Here is a 22395-nt window from a genome sequence, read left to right on the forward strand (position 1 = left end):
ATAAAGTAATACACAGCATTGCTCAGACCTTTATACCCCAGCTCATTGTAAAAATAATTTATTTTGGAGTTATGGCACTTTTTGTTGTGAGGCACCGGCGAGTAAACAACTTTTGGTCAGACAAGCAAAGCAGAGACTCTACAAACTGTCTGACCACTTCATGATTCTCCCTAAGAAAATTCAGAATTTACTGATTTATCTCATGTTTTCTTGTATTTACATTTAGTTTTATCAAATATTTGTGACTTTTTCAATAAATATAACACTGTATGGTGTATGTATTTTAGTAAAAGTTCAGTATGGAGGGAAAATAACTCCTCAATCTGATAACTGATTAAACAGAGCTCTGTAGTTTCACCTCACTGTTAATTAAATGATCAGGCGACGAAGAGTTTTTAATGCTTTTCTCTTCTGTTTCAGTATTCCCGTTAGAAATACTTTCTATGTTGGCTTGTTCAACGTGACGTTCACACGAGGAAAACATTTCAAGTATTAAACGCTCGTTTGTAGCTCAAAGGCACTAGTGATCCTGTAATATTACAAGGTTGGCACGTACAAATAAAATATCATGCAAATATCTACACACAGACTTTTCTACCTCTCGGGGCTCACAGACACATTATTTACTATTGGAACACGAGAAAACATCGGGGGCATCGTGTCCATCGTCTGCTTTCATTTTACAGCCATTCAGTTATTCATCACTGGGGATAAAGAGTCAAATTACACTTGTTCCCATCTTGTCATATATATATATATATATATATATATATATATATATATATATATATATATACATATATATATGTGTGTGTGTGTGTGTGTGTGTGTGTGTGTATATATATATATATATACATACATATATATATATATATGTATACATATATACATATATATGACACACACACACACACACACACACATATATATATATATATATATATATATATATATATATACAGTTCATGGAAAAATGATAAGACCACTCTTTCTTCAATTTCTTGTTCATTTTAATTACTGGTACAACTACAAGTATTTGTTTGGACAAATATAATGATAACAACTACAATAGCTCATAAGAGTTTAACTTTAGAGCTGATATCTAGACATTTCCCATGGTTTTCTTGATAATAAAACCAAAATCATTATCAAGAAAACCATGGAGAATGTCTAAATATCATCTCTTAAATTAAACTCTTATATTTTTGTTATCATTATATTTGCCAAAACAAATGTATCTTTAGTTGTACCGGGCATTAAAATGAACAAGAAATTGAATTGAACTGTATATATATATATATGACACCTTAAGTGCTCTAGTAATCTGTTTTTAAGGGAACTAACCTAAAAGTGATAATAGCAAGTCAGCAGGTTTAAATGCTAATTCAGTCAAATAAACTGTTGGCAGATACAATCAATTGTGAAATGGACATAAATCTATTGACATTATTGGCTATGACTTCATAATACTGTAAATATTATAATAATAATATACTGAAAATGGCACTTGCACCTCTCGCCTGGTTGACAAACATTTAGTTTCTCTTCGTAAACCCAAACATTTCTCTTGACCTATCAGCTGACAGACACAAACACATACTGTACATACATCCATTCATGCATACATGCAAACAGCACATGCATACGTACATACTGCACAACACGTGTGTGTGGATGTGTTCCTCTGTGGGGACAGTCTCTACATGTGTGGCGGGCGGAGGGTCAGTGGGCTTTAATGGATGAAAGGCATCCGCTCCTTGCTGTCGTTGTCTCCCTCCGGCTCCTCCTCTTCCTCTCCCGCCTCACTGGTCTCTGTGCTGTCGTTGGCCATCTAGTCATAAAACACCGTTTAGTCATTAACTGTATACTGAGCAAGGTTATTATTTATTTATTTATTTTTTAATTATTTTTATTAACGAAGAAACAAAGAAAAGAACAGTGGATTACTTATTAGGAGCCATAATATGAAAACAAAACACTTAAACACAATTCTAGACAACAAAGACTCAGGAACATATTTACAAATTAGACAATGTACACACAAATAACATACAAAGAATAATATAAAGGATAACCACAACAACAAAAAATGAAAACAACGATACACCAGTACAAAGCCACACGGCGAAAACAGACAGACGACCAAAAAAAAAAAAAAAAAAAAACACACAACAACATAAATTCAGCAATATAGAGAGACTGGTAATATACACAGATTCCAGGATAAAAGGTTATTATAGTTAACGAAATAACGAAAACTAGAATTGAAAAAACATTTTCATTAACTGAAATAGAAATAAAAACAAGAGTTTTTATAAAAACGATTAACTGAAACTGTATTTTGTGGTTACAAAACTAACTAAAACTAACTAAAATTATAGTGGAAATGTCCTTCGTTTTCATCTTTGTCAACTTTTTTCATACGTAAACCTTTTTGGTTGATGTGAAATCTATTTCATCTATCTGGTTTAATTAAATTAGTTAATTAAAAAGTAATGGATATAGACTCTTTATTTTAACATCTTGACACCATGTTGGAGATGTGTTTTCACTCAAAGTTCTTGTCTCTTCGATTCATTGAAGCTCCATAAGTAGTCAGAATCTATTAGTGTGAATAATTAACGAAATAACAAAAACTAGAATTGAAAAAACATTTTCGTTAACTGAAATGAGTTTTTAAAACACGATTACTAACTGAAACTGTATTTTGTGGTTACAAAACTAACTAAAAGTAACTAAAATTATAGTGAAAATGTCCTTCGTTTTCATCTTTGTCAACTTTTTTCATACGTAAACCTTTTTGGTTGATATGAAGTCTATTTCATCTATCTGGTTTTATGACTTAATAAACTTATTGGGGCTGAGATGGATCAGACAAAGGAAATAAAGGAAACATTTATTGTGACCTTATTGAATCTGGCACCCAACAAATACCAAACAAACAAATTACAAAACAACTAAAACTAACAAAAACTAAACTAAAACTAAAGCATTTTCCAAAAAATAAAAACTAATTAAAACTAGCAAACTCACCCTAAAAATGAATTAAAACTAACTCAATTTGAAAACAAAAAACTAATGAAAAATCCAAAACTATAATAACCTTGACACTGAGCTAGCCACACAGAGAAACAGAGGTAAACATCAGTGTGAGTTGACATCAGGTGCTACAGTAAATATGTAAATGTGCATAAGAGCATGAACACATCTAGTCGTGTTTCTAGGTTTGATGTTGAGATTACTATGGAAACAAAATCCTACTCACTGCTCCTTATCACCCAAGGTGGAGTTGGAAATGATTTTAGACAGACTGTGAATCTTACAGGGTTACTATTTACAAGACTACAACTAGGAGAGAGAGAGGAGGAGGAGGAGGAAGAGGAGAAGAGGAGGAGGACGAGGAGGAGGAGGAAGAGGAGGAGGAAGAGGAAGAGGAGAAGAGGAGGAGGAGGAGGAAGAGGAGAAGAGGAGGAGGAAGAGGAGAAGGAGGAGGAGAGAGGAGGAGGAGGTGGAAGGGTGGAGAAGAGGAGAAGGAGGAGGAGAGAGGAGGAGAGGAGGAGGAGGAGAGGAGGAGGAGGAGAGAGGAGAAGGAGGAGAGCAGAAGGAGGAGAGGAGGAGAGAGGAGAAGGAAGAGGAGAGGAGGTGGAAGGGTGGAGAACAGGAGAAGGAGGAGAAGATAGGAGAGAGGTTTGGAAAAGACTCCCAGAAAACTCTGGTGTCCCACCTGCTCCCATCTAAAGACAAATGTTTAGAGTTTCTAGTCTCACACTGAGATTTTAAACAGACTGTCAATCTAGCAGGGAAACTATTTACGAGACTACAACTAGATTCTTTGACTAGTTGACTATTTTACAGTAAAAATAGATCTAAGGAAGAATAAAGGAAATGTTACCAGAGGGGTGGGAGACTTCTCCACATCCAGAATGAGTTTTCCTATGTTTCCTCTGTCATGAATTCTCTGCATGGCCTCTTTTACCTGAGAATAAAACACAAGAACAAACTGATTTTCAACAAGTAGAAACAGTGTTAAAAAAAAAAAAGCCAAGAAGATGCATATATAATCTGTGATATTACAAAGTAAATCTCATTAAACACAGTCTTGTTTTTATATCTAAACACAGCATTTAAAATAATCAGATAAGTTCTTCAAGTTCTTGTTATGGAACTGTATTAAGCTGGTGCATTGAGGTCTAATGTGGATCTTTTTATAGAAAAACAAAGCACCAAGTGAACCAAAGTTATATTTTTAATGATCTGAGGTGTGACATTTTTATAGTAAATGTGTAAAATGAAAAAATAAGAAATGATGGTACCAAACAACTTTTTACTTCTGCTCATAAATTTAGTGAATGACTTCCAGCAATAACGGTTCTCCAGCAGGAAGCCTGCTGTAACAATAAAAACACATTTCAAATCACCTACTGAACAGATTATTTTGTCAACTGAATCCACATAAAGATGCTTTTGCAACCACTTTGTAATCGTTACAGAGACAGCAGCACTTCCTCAGAGCGACTATAATTTAATCTGACTCTGTGAGAAACAGTGAATAGACTTAATGTTGACTAAATGATGCTGACTCACCCTGCTGGGCTCTGTTTGACATCACACTCAACACTTTACTGCCTGTCCAACTGCTCCAAGGAGGTTTATATTACTATAATTGCAGGAAAAGATCTAGACTGTATTTTGCAATTTTTATAGCACAGGTGTTACACCACTATCTCAAATGGGCTCTAATAACAGAGTGCAGCACATACTGCAAAAAACAATTATCTTATCATTCTCGTTTGCACGAACATGAAGTCCTCAGCTCTGACTTTCATATGTTTGAGTATGAATGAAGTCTGAAATTACTTCAAGTGTAATAAGAAGATGTTTTATTGAATAATTAAATATAAAATTCTGGAAACTAGACACGTTTTAAGAGCAGATTTTCAAACAGATTTAGGCAACGAGACTTTTCATTACCTTTAAAGGTAGAAACATAGTGTACAGTTTTTAATAATCGATATAAAACAATAGGTAGTAAAGTAAAAATTGTGTTTCTTTCAGAATATATATATATATACTGATAAAGTGCCTAACACCTAGCTGCACTGCAAACATCCATCCATTCTCGTCCGCTTATTAAGGGCCGGGTCGCGGGGGCAGCAGGCTAAGCAGGGCATTCCAGACGTCCCTCTCCCTAGCCACAACGTCCAGCTCCTCCTGGGGGACCCCGAGGCGTTCCCAGGCCAGGAGAGAGATATAATCCCTCCACCGTGTTCTGGGTCTTCCCTGGGGTCTCCTACCAGTTGGACCTGGAACTCACCTCAGCTGACTCCTTTAGAGGAGAAGGAGCAGCGGCTCTACTCCGAGCTCCCTCCGGATGTCTGAGCTCCTCCCCCTATCTCTAAGGCTGAGCCCAGCCACCCTAGGGAGGAAGCTCATTTCAGCTGCTTGTATCTTGTTCTTTGGGTCACCCAAAGCTCATGACCATAGGTGAGGGTTGGAACATAGATGGACCAGTAAATCGAGAGCTTTGCCTTCTGGCTCAGCTCCTTCTTCACCACGACGGTCCGGTACAACGCCCGCATCTATCTCTAGATCTAGAAATCTAGAAATAGGCATGTTGTACGCTTAAAATAAGAAATTAACTCTTAAAACAAGATACGCTTTCCAACACTTCTAAATCTAAAGCCTTTTTTTTTCTTGATAAGAAATAAATAATTGTCAGGTCACTCTGCTCGGGCCAGTTCATCGCTGCTTGCAGCTTTAATTTATCTTGTTTTAAGAGTTAATTTCTTATTTTAAGCATTCAACATGCTTATTTCTAGATTTAATAATCTTTATTTAAGAAAACTTGTCCACGCAGCAAGATAATTTCCCTCAGATTTAGTGTTTTAATCTTGTTTTTAGACACACCTTTTTTGCAGTGTGATGAAGTCAAAAGAATCACATCATCTGCAAAAAGGCAGAGATGCAATTCTAAGGTGCCTTGAGATCCTGTCCATGAAGGCCACGTACACTACAAACATTTAACAGGAAAAAGAGCGCAGGCGGAGCTTCTAATCAATCTGAATCTAGGGCTTCTTCTGCAATGAGACAGTTCGTGGGAACATCTGTCCACAATATGTTTTATTAGCTGACATTTTGTTTATGACAGTCCCCCGTTGCTACGGCGAGCGAACATAAGTGAGTAAGACAATACGTCAGAATGTTTAAGGCTGTGAGATGTGACCAGTTAATCAGCAGCTTAAGAAAATCAGAGCGTAGGTCCACACTGTTAATCAACTGCAGTCTGATTGCTACAAACAGGGTGTTGGAGGAACGGGAGGAAAGGGCAATCAATTTCATTATTTTCTCCGAGTCAACAACAAACATTTAAAGCTACAATCTGCCGTCATTGTTATTCTGCTCTGTTGATCTACGACAGCTATTACACGTCTGTCCGTCCTGGGAGATGGATCTCTCCTCTGTTTCTCCCTAAGGTTTCTTCTTCTTTTTCCCCCGTTAAAAGGGTTTTTTGAGGAGTTTTCCCTGGCCGATGTGAGGGTCAAAGGTCAGAGGGTGTCGTACCATGTACAGTCTGTAAAGCCCTTTGAGGCAAATCTGTGATTTTGGGCTATATAAATAAAATTGACTTGAAAAAGAATTGTAGAGTCCATGTGTGTAGTCTACATGGTTTGCATTTACATACAATAATAAATAACATAATGATTCTAGGGCTGGGCGTTAAGGCCAAAATATTATATAGTGATAAATAAGTTTCATATCTCGATAACGATGTAAATCATCATATGGCATGTTCTTTGGTAATTCAATAAATAAATAGTCTACATGAAATAAAAACATGGTAAAGCCTATTTTGTATAATTCATACACCTCTATGGTTCAATCCCACATGCAGGGATCAGAAGGTAAATTGTCATCAAAATGATGTAAATAATGCTGTAACGTACTGCCACATTGTATTAGAAACGATATAGAAGAATATGTTTGATTGATATTTCAATATGATGATAAATATATATGGTCATATCGCCCAGCTCTACATGATGCACTTTGTAAGCTGCTGTTTTTAAAAGGTGCTACATAAATAAAGTTATTATTATTATTATTGATATCAGACAATTTAAAGGGCACCACAATCGCGCCATTATTCTGCTTCTGCTTCAGCTGTGACCTTTTCTCATCTTTGTCCAACAACACACCTCGCAGGTCACAACTAGTAAACAATGAGACACCAGAGCTACTCATTAAAGCTTGTCTGAATCAATTGTGTAGAGAAAATAAATTACACATCACAAAAGATTACTCAGGATGTCATATCTTGCTTTCTCATTACAGTCCACACAAAGACAAAAACTGAATGTGGCTCTTTGTCTGGATGCCATTGTGTCACAAGCATTCATTTGCTAAAAGAAATAGCGGAAATCAAGCCAAGAGCAAAAATAGGTCAAAACTAGTCCACAACTTTGCTGCTAGGTAGCAAGAGAGGATATGATCCACATGCATTATTACTTAATAATATCTATGTGAGATATTATATTCACTACAAAAAAAAAGGTGTGTCTAAAAACAAGATAAAAACACTAAATCTGAGGGAAATGATCTTGCTGCATGGACAGATCTTTTCACTTGAAATTTAAGAGTTAATTTCGTATTTAAAGCGTTCAAAATGCTTATTTCTAGATTAAATAATCTTAATTTAAGAAATCTTGTCAAGTGAAATTATTTGTCCATGCAGCAAGATAATTTCCCTCAGATTTAGTGTTTTTATCTTGTTTTTAGACACACCTTTTTTGCAAAGTGTACACTCCAAATTATTTGTTTCTTACCAAGATTTTAAAAAATCCTTACATTTAGAAATGTTAGATAATTTATCTTGTTTTAAGAGTTAATTTCATATTTTTTAAGAGCGTTCAAAATGCTTATTTTTTTAGATTTAACAATCTTTATTCAAAAAATCTGAAATTGAAAAGTGAAATTATCTGTCCATGCAGCAAGATAATTTCCCTCAAATTTAGTGTTTTTATTTTGTTTTTAAACACACCTTTTTTGCAAAGTGTACACTGCAAACAATTTAAGAGTTAATTTCTTATTTTAAGTGTTCAACATGCTTATTTCTAGATTTAACAATCTTTATTAAAGAAATCTGAAATTGAAAAGTGAAATTATCCGTCCATGCAGCAAGATAATTCCCCTCAGATTTAGTGTTTAGACACCATTTTTTGCAGTGTACGCTCACTTTTATTTTTTTAGTATCCTAAAAGCATTTATCTTGAGGTGAGCAGGTAAAAGAGACAGGTCCTCCTAACTTAAACTGCTGGTGTTCCTGTTATTCTGTTTCGGTCACGCACACTCTCCTACTTTTTGGTCAACATGTAAACTAGCTCCGTCTGAATTCTCCGCCCAGGCATGTGAACAAATGAGGCAGGCTGTGCCCCCGACGCTCCATCCCACGCCATCCTCCCCTCTTAATGAGATTCTTCATGGGCCGTGGCTCCAGTGAATGGCCTGACAAATCTGCCAAAGTTTAATGACAATCAGCACCAGGGGAGTTTCCCATGAGAAATTAAAAAATGTGAAGATCATTTCATCAAACTGTTCTCTCTCTGACTGGACGTACAGAGTTCAGGATGACTTGTTATCAGCTCCTTGTGATGGGCTGCTTGCACCACCTCACCTACTATCTACATTCTTGGCTGTGGAATAAATTCCTATGTTATGCATCACTGATGGGAAATATCAGGCAAGTCACTTTCAGGGAAAACTTTATGCTAGGGAAGTGGCTGTAGCTCAAGATTTAATGGTACCATATGTAGAGCCATATGGAGCCTATGGAGCTGCTGGAAGTGGAGATAAAACCTCATCACCACAGACAGTAGTCAGGCTTTTATCCTTTTGATTCTTCAGTTGTGGCTCATTAAAGAAAAAGACCTCTGGACAAGCACTGCCTGCTGCCAGGGACAAACCTTCAATCCTCCTGTTACTCATCACACATTTTAACATTTTAAGCAAGAAAAAAAGCACTAACACCTTTGCTTTTCCCGCTAAGACGGTGAAATAGGTGCATTATCTATTTAATGGTTAGTGACTAGAGTTTCAGTGTTCAGTGCAAAGTGGTAAATTCAAAAGGCCAGCTTTTGTCCCTGCAGCCATTACACTGAGGAACAAGTCATAGCTATGCTTTGCACAGGTGTTTATTTATTGTTGCTTTAATGTATGTATTTACTATTTCTATATATACATTTTAACCTTTATCTACGTTTTTACAACCTCAACAAGTTTTATTTTGTTTTGTTTTGTTTTTTTGCTATTCGTATTTTAGTTCACATCAATATCCAAGTATAGTCTGGACCTGTAAGAACTTTTAATAATTTTTAATTTAATTTAATTTTTTTATTTAATTTGCCATTTCTTAACTCCCACTGTCTTAAGTCGAATGATGTGTGATATGTGCCTCTTTTGTGTGTGTGTGTGTGTGTGTGTGTGTATTAGGACTCTATACTGCAAACAAAATTTACCTCTGGGTACAAATAAAGTAACTTGAACTTGAGGCCCTCACACTCACACAGTTGTTTTCACTTATACCACATAATTAACCCTCTATGGTACACATTATGATGCAAGTTAGGGAAAAAAATGTTTGGAGTTTGGTGTTTTTTGTCTTAAAATAGACTAAATAAACATCATCTGAAGAAATTTTATAATAATATAATTTTTTTTGTGTGGAAGTTTTTGTTGCCCATAGGCAACATTGTACCATAATGGTGCACAAGTGAAAAAGAAAGTTTTTAAAATTAATTTTAACAAATGTAGCTTAAAAGCATCTGTAAAGCTCTCAGATTTAGATGTTATGTCTTGTTTGTTTAACCCTCTATGGTACGCAGTATGATGCCAGTTAGAAAAATAATGTTTGGAGTGTTTGTTTGTCTTAAAATAGAGTAAAATAAACATATTTTGGATGTTATGGTGTTTAGTACATTTAACAGTGAGAAAAGGTTATTTTTACAAAAGCTAAATGCAAAAATTAAACTGATGACTTGTATATATAAATTACATTGAATACATATTACAGTGTATTTTACAGTGGAGAAATGTATTTTTTTTAAAAACAAAATTGTAAAAAAATACTGTTTTGGCTGATATATACATTTACGGTGTTTCATTGTTACTGAAACTGAATTAACTCATTTATCATTTTACGCTCTTTTACTGTCATGGTTTAGCAGTTTTTCAAAGTAAAATCTACAGACATTTTTACAGTGCATGGGAAGGAAAAGAGCTAATGGCCAACAAAAGAGCCTAATATTTGTCAGATACAAATATTAAGAGGAAATAAAAAAGAGAAGATCAAGAAGATGGTGAACTTTCTTCAACTTTCTTGCCTCAACTGTCTCATTAGTTGTGGTCTTAGAGAAACCAGACTTAATGAGACACCGAATCTCTCTGAGATGGACCACAACCATGCTGAGTTCAAACAACCCGAGGCTTCAAGGGAGTCACAGAGAAACTTTATTTACCAGTAAGTGATGTCAACCTGAACTAAAATAAATGGCCAATTTGATGCTGTCATGAGTTATTTCCTGACTAAAGAGTTCAGGAAAGTTATTGAACCTAAGGCTGGGCAATATGGCCCTAAAAGATTATCATGATATTTCAGGGAATTGTTGTGATAACGAAATTCTTGACGGTATTACAAAATACTGAAAAATATATAATAAATAAGATTTTTTTTGTCTGACAGACAGGTTTAGGACTGACAGGTTTAGGACTGAAGTGCCCTTGAGCAAGGCACCTAACCTCCCCGGGTGCAGTAATATGCTGCTCCTTGCATGGTGTGTTCACTTCTGTGTTAAAAAAAGGATGTGTTAAATGCAGACATTGAATTTCCCCATTGTGGGATTAATAAAAGTAGTTAAATCTTAAGTGCAAATCTCAACAGTTGCCAAATACAAAAAAAATACTCTTAAATTAAAAAAATAGCCGTCCAGGGAGAGAAAATTTTGTACTTTTTAAATTACTGATAAATGAGATTATAGCGGGCCACCACAGTCTGGGTAATTAATGGGAAACCCTAATGCCACTATGTCAAAAAGTAGGAATGTTGCCAATATCATGATATGCTTTTTTTTTTTACTAATAAAATACACACTGGTATAATCGTGTACGATATGATATGGCACACCCCTACCTGAACCCTTTATCAAACGACCAGCACACAATGGCTCATAAGACTGGAACAGACACACCTGTTTGCATGCGTGACTTTTTCTGCTTTTTTGTGTTGTGTTTAAAGTAAAGCTGTAAATGTTTAACAGGCAGTACGAATTGCAGAAAAAAAATAAATTCCCAAGCAGCCATTCCAGCTGTTTATATGTCATAATTAGCCATGCTGGTTTGTTTATTATCAGCAGCTACTCTATGCATAATTAGCCATGCAGGTTTGTTTATTATCAGCAGCTACTCTATGCATAATTAGCCATGCAGGTTTGTTTATGATCAGCGGCAGACATTGTGCACAGTTAGCCATGCTGGTTTGTTTATGATTGACAATGCTGTGCATAATTAGCCATGCTGGTTTGTTTATGATCGGCAATGCTGTGCATAATTAGCCGTGCTGGTTTGTTTATGATCGGCAATGTTGTGCATAATTAGCCATGCTGGTTTGTTTATGATCGGCAATGCTGTGCCTAATTAGCCATGCTGGTTTGTTTATGATCGGCAATGCTGTGCCTAATTAGCCATGCTGGTTTGTTTATGATCAGCAGCAGACATTGCGCACAGTTAGCGATGGCGCCCACAGTTGCGTCTCCCGTGTTTAATCCGTCGCATATGTGACATCACGGTTGAAACTGTTGCTAAGCGATTACGATTCGTCACCTCTGGAATCTCGTAAATCATTTTGGGGCCTTTTTTTGTAATGGAGACACACTGAATGAGCGGACATTTGAGAGGGCGTGGCCTGAGACTTTCCCATCGGTCATTCTTTATCCTAATGGAAACACGGCTAATGATTGGAACGCCCCACCCTGTTAGTTGACAGCATTTGTTTCTGAGGGGTGGCAGATGTAACCCTGCCTGTCTGTCACTGGCTCACTGCTCAGCCTTGGCATTGACTGCTTTTTTTGTTCAACACAGGTCTTGACGTATTTAAAAAAAACATCATATGGACATGTTTACAAAGTTAAAAACCTGATTTTTGTTAGATGGGGGTCTTTAAAAAAAAAGGGGGGCTTAAAGAGTTTGCAGAATTTGCAGAAAGTGAGTGACGTATGGCCTGTCTGGCTTTGTGTGGGCGTGAAATAATTGTGGAACAGGAAGATGCAACCTACCCACCATCTGTGGAAGAATGTCCGGTAACAGCTGACAATGTCCCACAGAAAGCAGCAGATTATATGCTGTCCAAGATGTTTGCATAAAATCTTCTCTTAAACCTTAAACCTGGCGTCTCAGTTTATATATCCAGTCGGGATGAGATCATTTCTAATTAGCTCATTATTGACTTATTCCCTGTCTTACACCCCTTGGATCCCCCCGGGGTCTTACCTCCTCCAGGGCCCACAGGGAGTCCACCACCGGCTTGATCTTCTTCTGCTCGTAGAGACACAACAGTTTGTCCATCACTGACTTCACAAGACTACATTTCCCGTGTTTGAAGAGAAGGTTGAGCAGCGAGAAGCCTGCTATGACTTTGTTCTCCTCGTATAGTTTAATAGGGTTCACCTTCTCCACCTGCCACCACTGGAGGAAAAAACAACACAGAAAAAAAAACACACACAGAGAGGAAAGTTCACCCCGAGTGACTCATTTGTGCGTGTTTCAATTGTCATGAAATTATATAATAATGGTATTGGGTAGTGCTGTTTTCTTCAAATGATGATGACAGAATGCTTCTCTGACTCACAGATTTTGCAAAGCTGAAGAAACTCTTTGTTTCCCCAGTTACCATGTTTGATGCGCCTGAAAAAACAAAAATAAAAAGATTATTGTATGCTGTGAAAAAAGGCTGATTAGAGCCAATAGAGCATGGAGAGTGAAGGTGGAGCACCTTTAGACCCTTTACACCTGTCAAAGCATGCCTTTGCACATATTCAGAATAACTAAAATTAATGAATTAATCTACCGCTAATGCTGTGACTTGATTCATGAGGCTTAACACAAAACTCAGCTAATTAACAGAGATCAGATAAGACAGGAGCTGTAAAGGACAATTTAATTTGCAGGCTGTGGATGGAGTATGTTAAATTCAAGTGTGCCTGACTATCTCACGCCTAGTCGATACATTTAATGATGCAAGACTTGTCTTTTAACAAAAAGCTTAACGATATGGGAAATAGAGTTAGATGAGAAGACCAATATCACCCTAAAAATGAAGCTACAGCCAGGTGAGTTGATGATAAAACAGCTAGCTTATCGTCTGTCCGAAGATAACAAACAGAGCTTGAAAGCATCTGTAAAGCTCTCAGATTTAGATGTTATGCCTTGTTTGTTTAACCCTCTATGGTTCGCATTATGATTCCAGTTAGAAAAAAGATGTTTGGAGTGTTTTTTTTGTCTTAAAATAGACTAAATAAACAAAATCTGAAAACATTTTATAATTCTTCTTAAATTTTGGAAGTTTTTGGGGTTTGTTGCCCGTAGGCAAGTGAAAAAGAGAGTTTTTAAAATTATTTTAAACATAATTTATTTAATAAACATATGTAGAAGATTCAGTAGCTTCATCAGGGTACAATACATAACATTTTAAATTTAAAAACATTATAAAAGGAACTTTTTTAACCGGTTTCTTGTCTGAATGTTGCCTGTAGGAAACATTGAACCATTGAACCAACGACCCATTGAAATGAATGTCTACAACAGTCTAAGTGGATGAAACTACCTATCAGTGGGAATCTATTTTTTTCCAGAATGAACAGGGCCAGAAAATGACGTTTTGAGTGATTTTTTGTGGTGCAAAATGGCAAAATAGAGTTTCAATATGGCCTCCTGGAGGTCATGTGACAAATTAAAGCATTGCTATTGGTTCCCTACACTCTTCCCGTGTATCGCATCACTCAAAAACATGCATTGTAGAAATTTGATGGACCAAAAATGGGTATGTTGCCTGAGGTCATAGAGGGTTAATCCACACAAAAATTGATGTGTAATAATTAAAACTGACCATTTTAAAGAGGATTATGTGCCAGACTTTGGCTTCAAACAGTGACTTGTTGAATTCTTGTTGTCATCAGGCTAGTTGTTTGCTTGTTTACAGTCTCTTTGCTAAGCTAAGCTATCATCTCTTGGTTAAAGCTTTAGATTTAATGAACAGATGGGAGTGTGCTATTGATCTTTCCATTCAACCCCAGTACACAAGTTTTCCTAAAATGTCAAACTATTCCTTTAACTGCTAATATTAACTTGAATAAAGTCTACTAAAATCTTGCGACACACAAATACACTGCAAATGTAGTTATTTTCAATTAGAAAGAATGAAATGTAATCAATGGAATGAAATGAAAGTATTGTTCTCACCATAGAGTATGTAGGTTCCCAGAGGCCTCAGCAGCGTCAGGCCTTTCCCCGTGTTCTCCCCACACAGACAGTCCAACACGACGTCTACGCCCTCTGGGGAAATCCTCAAATAAAAAAGAACAAAGTAAACCTCAAGTCCACCGAAAACAGGGCTGAAATGTATTAATTAAGAATTTAGTAACACTTTAGATTAGGGAGAACATATTCAACATTAATTAGTTACTTATTAGCATGCAAATAAGTAACATATTGGCTCTTTATTAGTCGTTATTAAACCTCTGAAGTCCAGGAGGTTTTGGTTCAAATTTGTCAACTTCCTATGCATTAATTTCTGTCTCTGTTTATCATCTTTCAGTCTGTCCTCTCATCACATGCATGGCTCCTTTTTCTCCACACAAACTTGGCTATCAGTCAGATTTTTCAGTTCATTTTAATTGAAGTATAAAGCTGCCGAAAATACAGAAAATACAAACAAAAGACGAAGGTGTAAATGTACCATTTTTATTTTATTTTATTTATTTTTTTACCATTTATACACGCAAAAACAGCAGAAAAAAATAATAACTTATAAAACTACAAAACAGTCTATTTGCTTGTAAATTAAAAATAGTAATAGTTGTCATTGTAGAAAGAAAATTCACATTTTAAAAATGGTCTAGAAACATAAATGTCACACTGTGAAAGCTCCTATGATTGAACTTTCAACTGGCTTTCTCAGCTTGTCTACATATTATATATAAATAAAGTTATTACTGTAAATAAAACATGTGTATTTTCAATAAATAGATGGACTCCAGGGGGTTAAGTAGTTATTAATGCCTTATTCTGCATGGCCTTATTATACAACCAGTAAGACATTAACTAAGAGTTTTCCCTCAATAACCTCAGAATTATTGCTTATTAGTAGTAAGTAAGGGAGTTGTTGTATATGAGTTACGATCGTAATATGCTTTATTTTGTATGGACTTTATAAGTCTCTACATAGCGGTAAATGAACTGCAAGCACTGAATGTAAAAGTGCAGAACATATTCTATAAATCCATATATTCAGCCTGTGAGTCATGCTCTGGAGCAGCTTCAGGTTTTATCCAATCATGGATTCATAAGTATTGATTCTCTGGAGTATAACTGTGAGACAAAGTTCCAGTATACAACCCACGTTTTATATTTATTTTCACTCTGCCTACAGTTTTCTTAAAAAGAACTTGATGTTTTGCAATGCCCACATCGCTCCTCATCAGTAACTCGCTTTCTACCATATGACAGAAAGGTTTAATAATCACACACAGAATCAAAAGGTTTGCAATAAAGACACTCATTAACTCTATGGAGTCTGGGGCAATTTTGTCCATTTTTGAATCCTTTTCATCCTGCCTGTATACACCACTTAAAAAATGTTTAAATGGCATGTTGGGGTTTTTTTCAGCACAACCTCATTTATATGACCTGATAATAATTGATTGTTTTCATTCTGACTTAGTGGATCAACATTTTGAACCAAAAAGAAACAAAGAAAAACCAACATAAATGTGATCTTGTGATTGTGTGTGATCCTGTCATTCAACTCTGGTTTTTATTCTAGTGGACTCTATTTTATTTGTGTGTTTTTTGTGTCTTTATGGGTCATTTTGTGTCTTTGTAAGTCATTTTGTGTCTTTTTTGTGTCTTTTTTGGTCATTTGGTGTCTTTTATTGTGTCTTTTTTAGTTATTGTGTGTCTTTTTAGTCATTTTGTGTCTTTTTTTAGTCATTCTGTGTCTATTTGGTCATTTTGTGTCTATTTTGGTCATTTGGTGTCTTTTTTTTAAAGTCTTTTTGTGTCTTTTTTAGTCATTTTGTGTCTTTTTTTGGTCATTTTGTGTCTTTTTAGTCATTTTGTGTCCTTTTTGGTCATTTTGTGTCTATTTGGTCATTTTGTGTCTTTTTTGGTCATTTGGTGTCTTTTTTAAAGTCTTTTTGTGTCTTTTTTAGTCATTTTGTGTCTTTTTTTGGTCATTTTGTGTCTTTTTTTAGTCATTTTGTGTCTTTTTTTGTCATTTTGTGTCTTTTTTAGTCATGAAATGTGATTTTGAATCTTTTTTTTACTTTCAAAACACTATCATGCTCAATAAAGTATTTTAAATGTTGCAAATGTGAACAAAGGTGTCAAATCTAACATATAAGAGGGTTCCATCCAGTTCTATCATTTGATACTAAATATATTTGAGCTTGTCTCCAGTTTTACTTGGTATATCATCATCAAACTGAAACTGGCCTCATGGAGTTTACAGCCAGAACTTTAGAGGTAAATTTACAGTAGGGCTCCACGCTGCTTTGTTTTTTACGTTTTTTGTGACTCCAGAGGGTTAAAGGCACAGATATGAAAGAATGAATGGCATGCCATTATCAAGGCAACTACTTTCTGCCTTGTGGTCCTGGACACCTGCTTGGCTAAACTGCTCGGTGGTCTTGTGATTCCCATGGTTTTTGCCTTTTGTAAAAACACTAATTTAATTGTACTTTGCTCTTGATCCTGAGAAGAATGTGTGGGGCAGAGAGATGAAAGGCAAATTAATCCACTACCACTGTTGATATGTAGGCAGAAAACATGAAATAATCACACTGCAAAAAAAGGTGTGTCTAAAAACAAGATAAAAACACTAAATCTGAGGGAAATGATCTTACTGCATGGACAGATAATTTCACTAGACAAGATGTCTTGAATTAAGATTGTTAAATCTAGAAATAAGCATGTTGAACGCTTAAAATAAGAAATTAACTCGTAAAACCAGATAAATTATCCAACACTTCTAAATCTAAAGTTTTTTTTTATCTTGGTAAGAAACAAATAATCATCAGGTCACTCTGCTCTGGCCAGTTCATCGCTGCTTGCAGCTTTAATCTATCTTGTTTTAAGAGTTCATTTCTTATTTTAAGTGTTCAACATGCTTATTTCTAGATTTAATAATCTTAATTCAGGACATCTTGTCAAGTTAAATTATCTGTCCATGCAGCAAGATCATTTCCCTCAGATTTAGTGTTTTTATCTTGTTTTTAGACACATTTTTTGCAGTGCAGTGCTCCTTAAAAAAATGAATATTTATGTATTAGAATCTAAAAAAATATAATTCTATCTTGATGTAATGGCTCAACACTATACTGAAGGTTTTTTGAAGCAACATGGCATTGGAGAGCTCTAAAAATAATCATAAGCTTTTAAAAAAAGATGAAAACATCACTGCAAAAAAACTGGAGTAAATCTGCATAGTGCATGGAATCTCCGGCATTGTTTGCTACAAGGTGTTATCTTTGTAGTGCAAAGAGGCTGACAGCGTGTTGTGTTGTGAATGGAATGTGTAGGGCATCAACGCTCGGCCCTAATTGGCTCAGTTGTTTCACATTGCCAGACCTCCGCCCTACACAATGCTGCTGCTCACTCAGATGAGCCATGAGTTGCCATGGGGACCACGGCCACACAAGACCAAATAAGGCAACAGGTAACGTCTGCCTCCTCGCTTTGCACAGCCCTCTTTTCTCAGGGAGCTCCACGTTATCACATTTGTACACATGTATGCCACGCTACAGCAAACAGGCCTGATAGTGACACAAAATTAATTTTGCAACGTTGCAAAAATACACCACGAGGAACTAAATATAGACTCAAATGGATCAAACTTACTTTTTCACTTCTTGTATGTAATCAGCGTTTCTGTCAAAGAGGTGAGTCACCGAGTCTCTGATGGCTGCGTGTTTGAAACATGAGGCGATCCCAAACACAGTGACATTAGGAACAGTGGAGCAGAGCTGAGCCACAGCTTGACCCTGGAAATAACAAACAGTTGAAACAATTTATCAATGGCTGAGAACGCAGGAGGCTTTAACTCTGAATGTACCAACATAAATCACACAGAGGCAACAGCACGTACAAGCAATACATATTAATAGAAAATGAGACACAGTGGTGGAGAATATCTACATTGCATTAATTTATATGTAGATATAAAAGATATATTGATATAAAAGATATATTGATATATTTTTTAAATGTGATATGGAATTAGACTATATCGTATATATCAATATAGTTCAAATTTGCACTGTGATCCTTGCTCCAGGCAGTAGAAACAACATTAAAGTAGCATTAAAAAATAGCATAATATAGCATAGCATAATAATACTAAGAGCATCAACAAGAATGAAACATGACTAATTGTACTGACAGTATAGTCATCATTTATAAATTATACAAAAATAACAATACATAAAATCACTTACAGGATTAAAATTCAGAAAATCAACAAATATAATATTTGATATTTATGATTTGGACTGGTGTTCATTAAAAAAAAAAAGCTAGAAATATGCTGATATATATAAATAAATGCTGCCCTTACTGGGTTTGTCATATTTAGTTCTTTTATAACCTTTGTTATTCTTTTCTCATATAAATATATTTATTGGCCTATTTTATTTCATAGACTATATTTATTTAAGATATTTTTTTATTTAAATGTGCACTTTATGGAGCTTTGATTTTTTTTTTAAATGTACTCCTGTTGTTATACAGTATTTATCTTTACTTAAATAAACGGTTGCAATAAATCTACTTGTGACATGTCATATTTGACTTTGACTGAACATTTGCTCTCACTTTGTAATAAAAATATCAGGATATATATCGTATATCGATATTCAGCCTAAATATATCGGGATAAGACTTTTGGTCCATATCGCCCAGCCCTACATTAATTATAAATAAATGGTTAGTTATAACAAAAACAACTGTACTTATGAATAATGAAGCATTTATTTCAATACTTTCCAAATCAAATAAATAACTCAAAAGGAAGTTCAAGACATATTTTAAAAGGAAATCATTCAAAGCCTCGTATATCTTTTCATTTTGCACTGTGACATTTAAAGTAATAAGAGCGAAACAAACTTGTTCCATTTAAATGTGTGAAGCTGTCAGTTATAATTGGATACAACTGGATTATAATTGGACGGTTGGATGCAAAAGTCATAAAAGGAACTCTACTTACTACACCACCTCCTGCTGAGTGAACCAACACTGACATTCCCTCTCGCAGATTGGCGACCTCAAAGAGCATCATATATGCGGCCACGAAGTTCAGGGAGAATGCAGCAGCCTCAGCAAAACTCATTTCCTCTGGCATTTTGTAGACAAAATCCACTGGCGTGCAAACAACTTCTGCCCAGGCATTGTAATTGACAAATGCCATAACTCTGTCGCCTATCTGGAACATGAAACATGTTAGAGTAGCCGGATAACAAGCAGACACCAATGTGAAACAAACGAGCATGTGGCACTAAGGAGGAAGCTGTTAATAGATTATGGATTCATTTAAATGGATTTCTCATCATTAGGAGCACAGGGCTGTTCTCGTTTATTCTAGTATTCTGTTGCTTGTAAACTGACATTAGTTCATGAGTCACAGCATTATGGAATAATAATAGATAATAATACATTTATTTGCAATGCAAGTTATATTAAAGGAGATCTCAAAGTGCTACAGATTTAAAGCATAACAGTCTAATTAAAAAAGGATTTTAAATAAAGGATAAAAGAGCTTAAAACTGAAGAAAAAGTATACATACATCAGGGTTCGTACACTTTTTGAGTGGCCAAATTCAAGCATTTTTCAAGGATTTCAAGGTCCATTTTCAAGCTTTTCCAGTATTTTACACCTGTTAATTGTATGTTTTAGATGAGTACTTACATACTAAAAGGGGGAGATTTCACTGAACCATACCAACAGTGATGGTGTTACAATTTTAGGAGGAACGGTCTTCATTTCAGATAGGCTACTCATTATTTTTTACATTGAACATGTGATTATCTATAGTCTATAGGTGGATATAGTCAGTTTGCAAGAGAAATACAGTAAGAAATTCAAGCACTTTATCCAAAACCCAAGCACTTTTTAAACCTGGAAAATACGACATTTAAATTCAAGCACCTGTACGAACCCTGATACATACATACATATAAGCTAAAAATCTTCTGGACAGGAGGAACAGAGTTAAAATCTTTATTGTCACTAACCTCAAACCCTGTTGTGTTTTCACCCACTGACTCCACTATTCCAGAGCATTCAAACCCAGGGACCAGAGGAGGTTTTGGTGGATTGTCAATAGTCCCCTGGCGTACCATCAGGTCCAAGAAATTCAAGCCACTGCGACAAAGAATAAACTGGACCTTACAGTTTGTTGACATTAAATCCTTTTGATTCAGAATTGAAATCATGCTCCTGAACTTTCTCTACCCACTGACTCATTAAAACAATAACACAAACACTTATTATGAGCTTTTAACAGATTTAGGGATTGCCCAGTACTATTTATGTCATAATTCACAGCATGAGTCACTGGCTATTCCCCTGTGAAAACAAGGCAGTATGTCTCTATCAAACAATAATAATTTCCTAACTTTGATTTAGCCAACAATTGGCACTGTTCAGCTGCAATCTTCTGCTCTAATGAGCCAATCAATACTTTGTAAATGCAGCTATTATCAAACTGAAATTCTGATTTAAAATCTGCCTGAAAATGCTGGTTTGCCTGACAACAGTTTGCCTGGTATGAGTGGTGCTAGCGCCAGCCAAAGACCTGTGGCTTCATGACTGCGAATTTTTTTTCAATAAGATTCATACTGTGACGCGTGGGCATGCAACCAGAGCACATCACAATCCAAAAGTACAAAATGCATCTGTGATATAGACCCATTGTTCATATTTACCATGCTTTGACGCGTATCTTCACTTCCCCATCCAGAGGCTCGGGCATTGCCTTCTTGGTTACCCTGAGTTTGTTTAGACCTCCAAAACCTGCCAGAATCACCGCTCGCATTTCTTTCGCATCGCCTGGAGACTCCACGTTTTCTGTTTCTTTCGCCACGGTTTTGTCTATCATGTACTCGGTCTCCTCTGTCATATCTGCTCCTTCTTTAGCCATGTCGGAGACCCTCTGCTCTGCCTCTCTAGGATCAGAGTGATGTGGTGTGCAGCCTGTGTGGATGTGATCCACCGTGGAGCCTGAGATCTCTCTGTCCACTCTGCTACTACTCACTCATGCGCAATTTAAGTTCTGAGCCTAGTTGTCATTTTTTTCTATTCAAGTCACGTAGATTCATTCAAATAAACTTTACATTTTTTAAAGAAAAATCTGGACTACAATGCATCCCTGTGTAACGTGACTGCCTTTGATGATAGTGAGGCTTAAAGTAAGTGCACCATCTGCTGGTGGAGCTGCTACAGAAAGTGTGATAACGCAAATACAGCCATGATGCACATGCAACCAAAATCCTGCAACAAGTGTGGTGCCTTCAAGTCCGCCAGGGAAATGTAAATTGAGCATCCTACAGCCTGTTCCCCTCAACTCCAGCTTCCTCTTCTGTCTCTATGTATCTGCAGACCCGGAGACTGCAGATTCAGACCCGCCATTGAGTGCTTGATTAATCAAAGTTAATAGACATAAACAAGGCCAAAACCTAATAATAGACAAAAATACATTTAGGATTTTCTGCGCTGGATGAGCTTAATTTCTGTCCAATAAATCTCTAAATATATGCTATAGGGTAGCCTAAAATCAATGGAGTGATATATAATATGAATAATAAAGGAAAAACGTGTGTGTAAGTGCATTACATGATGTACATAAATCCATACAAAATTTACTTTTTGCATAAAGTAGGCTAGACTAAATTCAATATATAGCCTTCGCTATGAAAATGTAGGCCCATGTATGTTTTACTCATATCACCCACTTTAAGATTAAGATGAATTACTTTATTAATCCCACAATGGGGGAATTCAACATCTGCATTTAACCCATCCTTTTTTCTTTTCTATTTTAACCCACAAGTGAACACACCATGGAAGGAGCAGTGGGC

The 22395-nt window shown here is 35.9% G+C and overlaps 1 protein-coding gene across 1 annotated transcript; it reads right to left on the reverse strand.

Annotated features, from left to right (window-relative positions):
- Window positions 1-1292: 1292 nt before the first annotated feature.
- vat1l (vesicle amine transport 1-like) lies at window positions 1293-21729 on the reverse strand. The gene is made up of 9 exons (XM_059360017.1): window positions 21244-21729; window positions 20551-20680; window positions 19526-19741; window positions 18163-18305; window positions 14506-14609; window positions 12896-12951; window positions 12538-12732; window positions 3893-3976; window positions 1293-1831 (listed from the first exon to the last, which is right to left on the reverse strand). Exons 1-9 carry the CDS (start codon window positions 21456-21458, stop codon window positions 1733-1735), a joined length of 1242 nt encoding a protein of 413 aa, XP_059216000.1. The 5' UTR covers window positions 21459-21729; the 3' UTR covers window positions 1293-1732.
- Window positions 21730-22395: the final 666 nt, after the last annotated feature.

This window comes from Centropristis striata, chromosome 2 (genome assembly GCF_030273125.1).
Source record: "Centropristis striata isolate RG_2023a ecotype Rhode Island chromosome 2, C.striata_1.0, whole genome shotgun sequence".
Taxonomy (NCBI): domain Eukaryota; kingdom Metazoa; phylum Chordata; class Actinopteri; order Perciformes; family Serranidae; genus Centropristis; species Centropristis striata.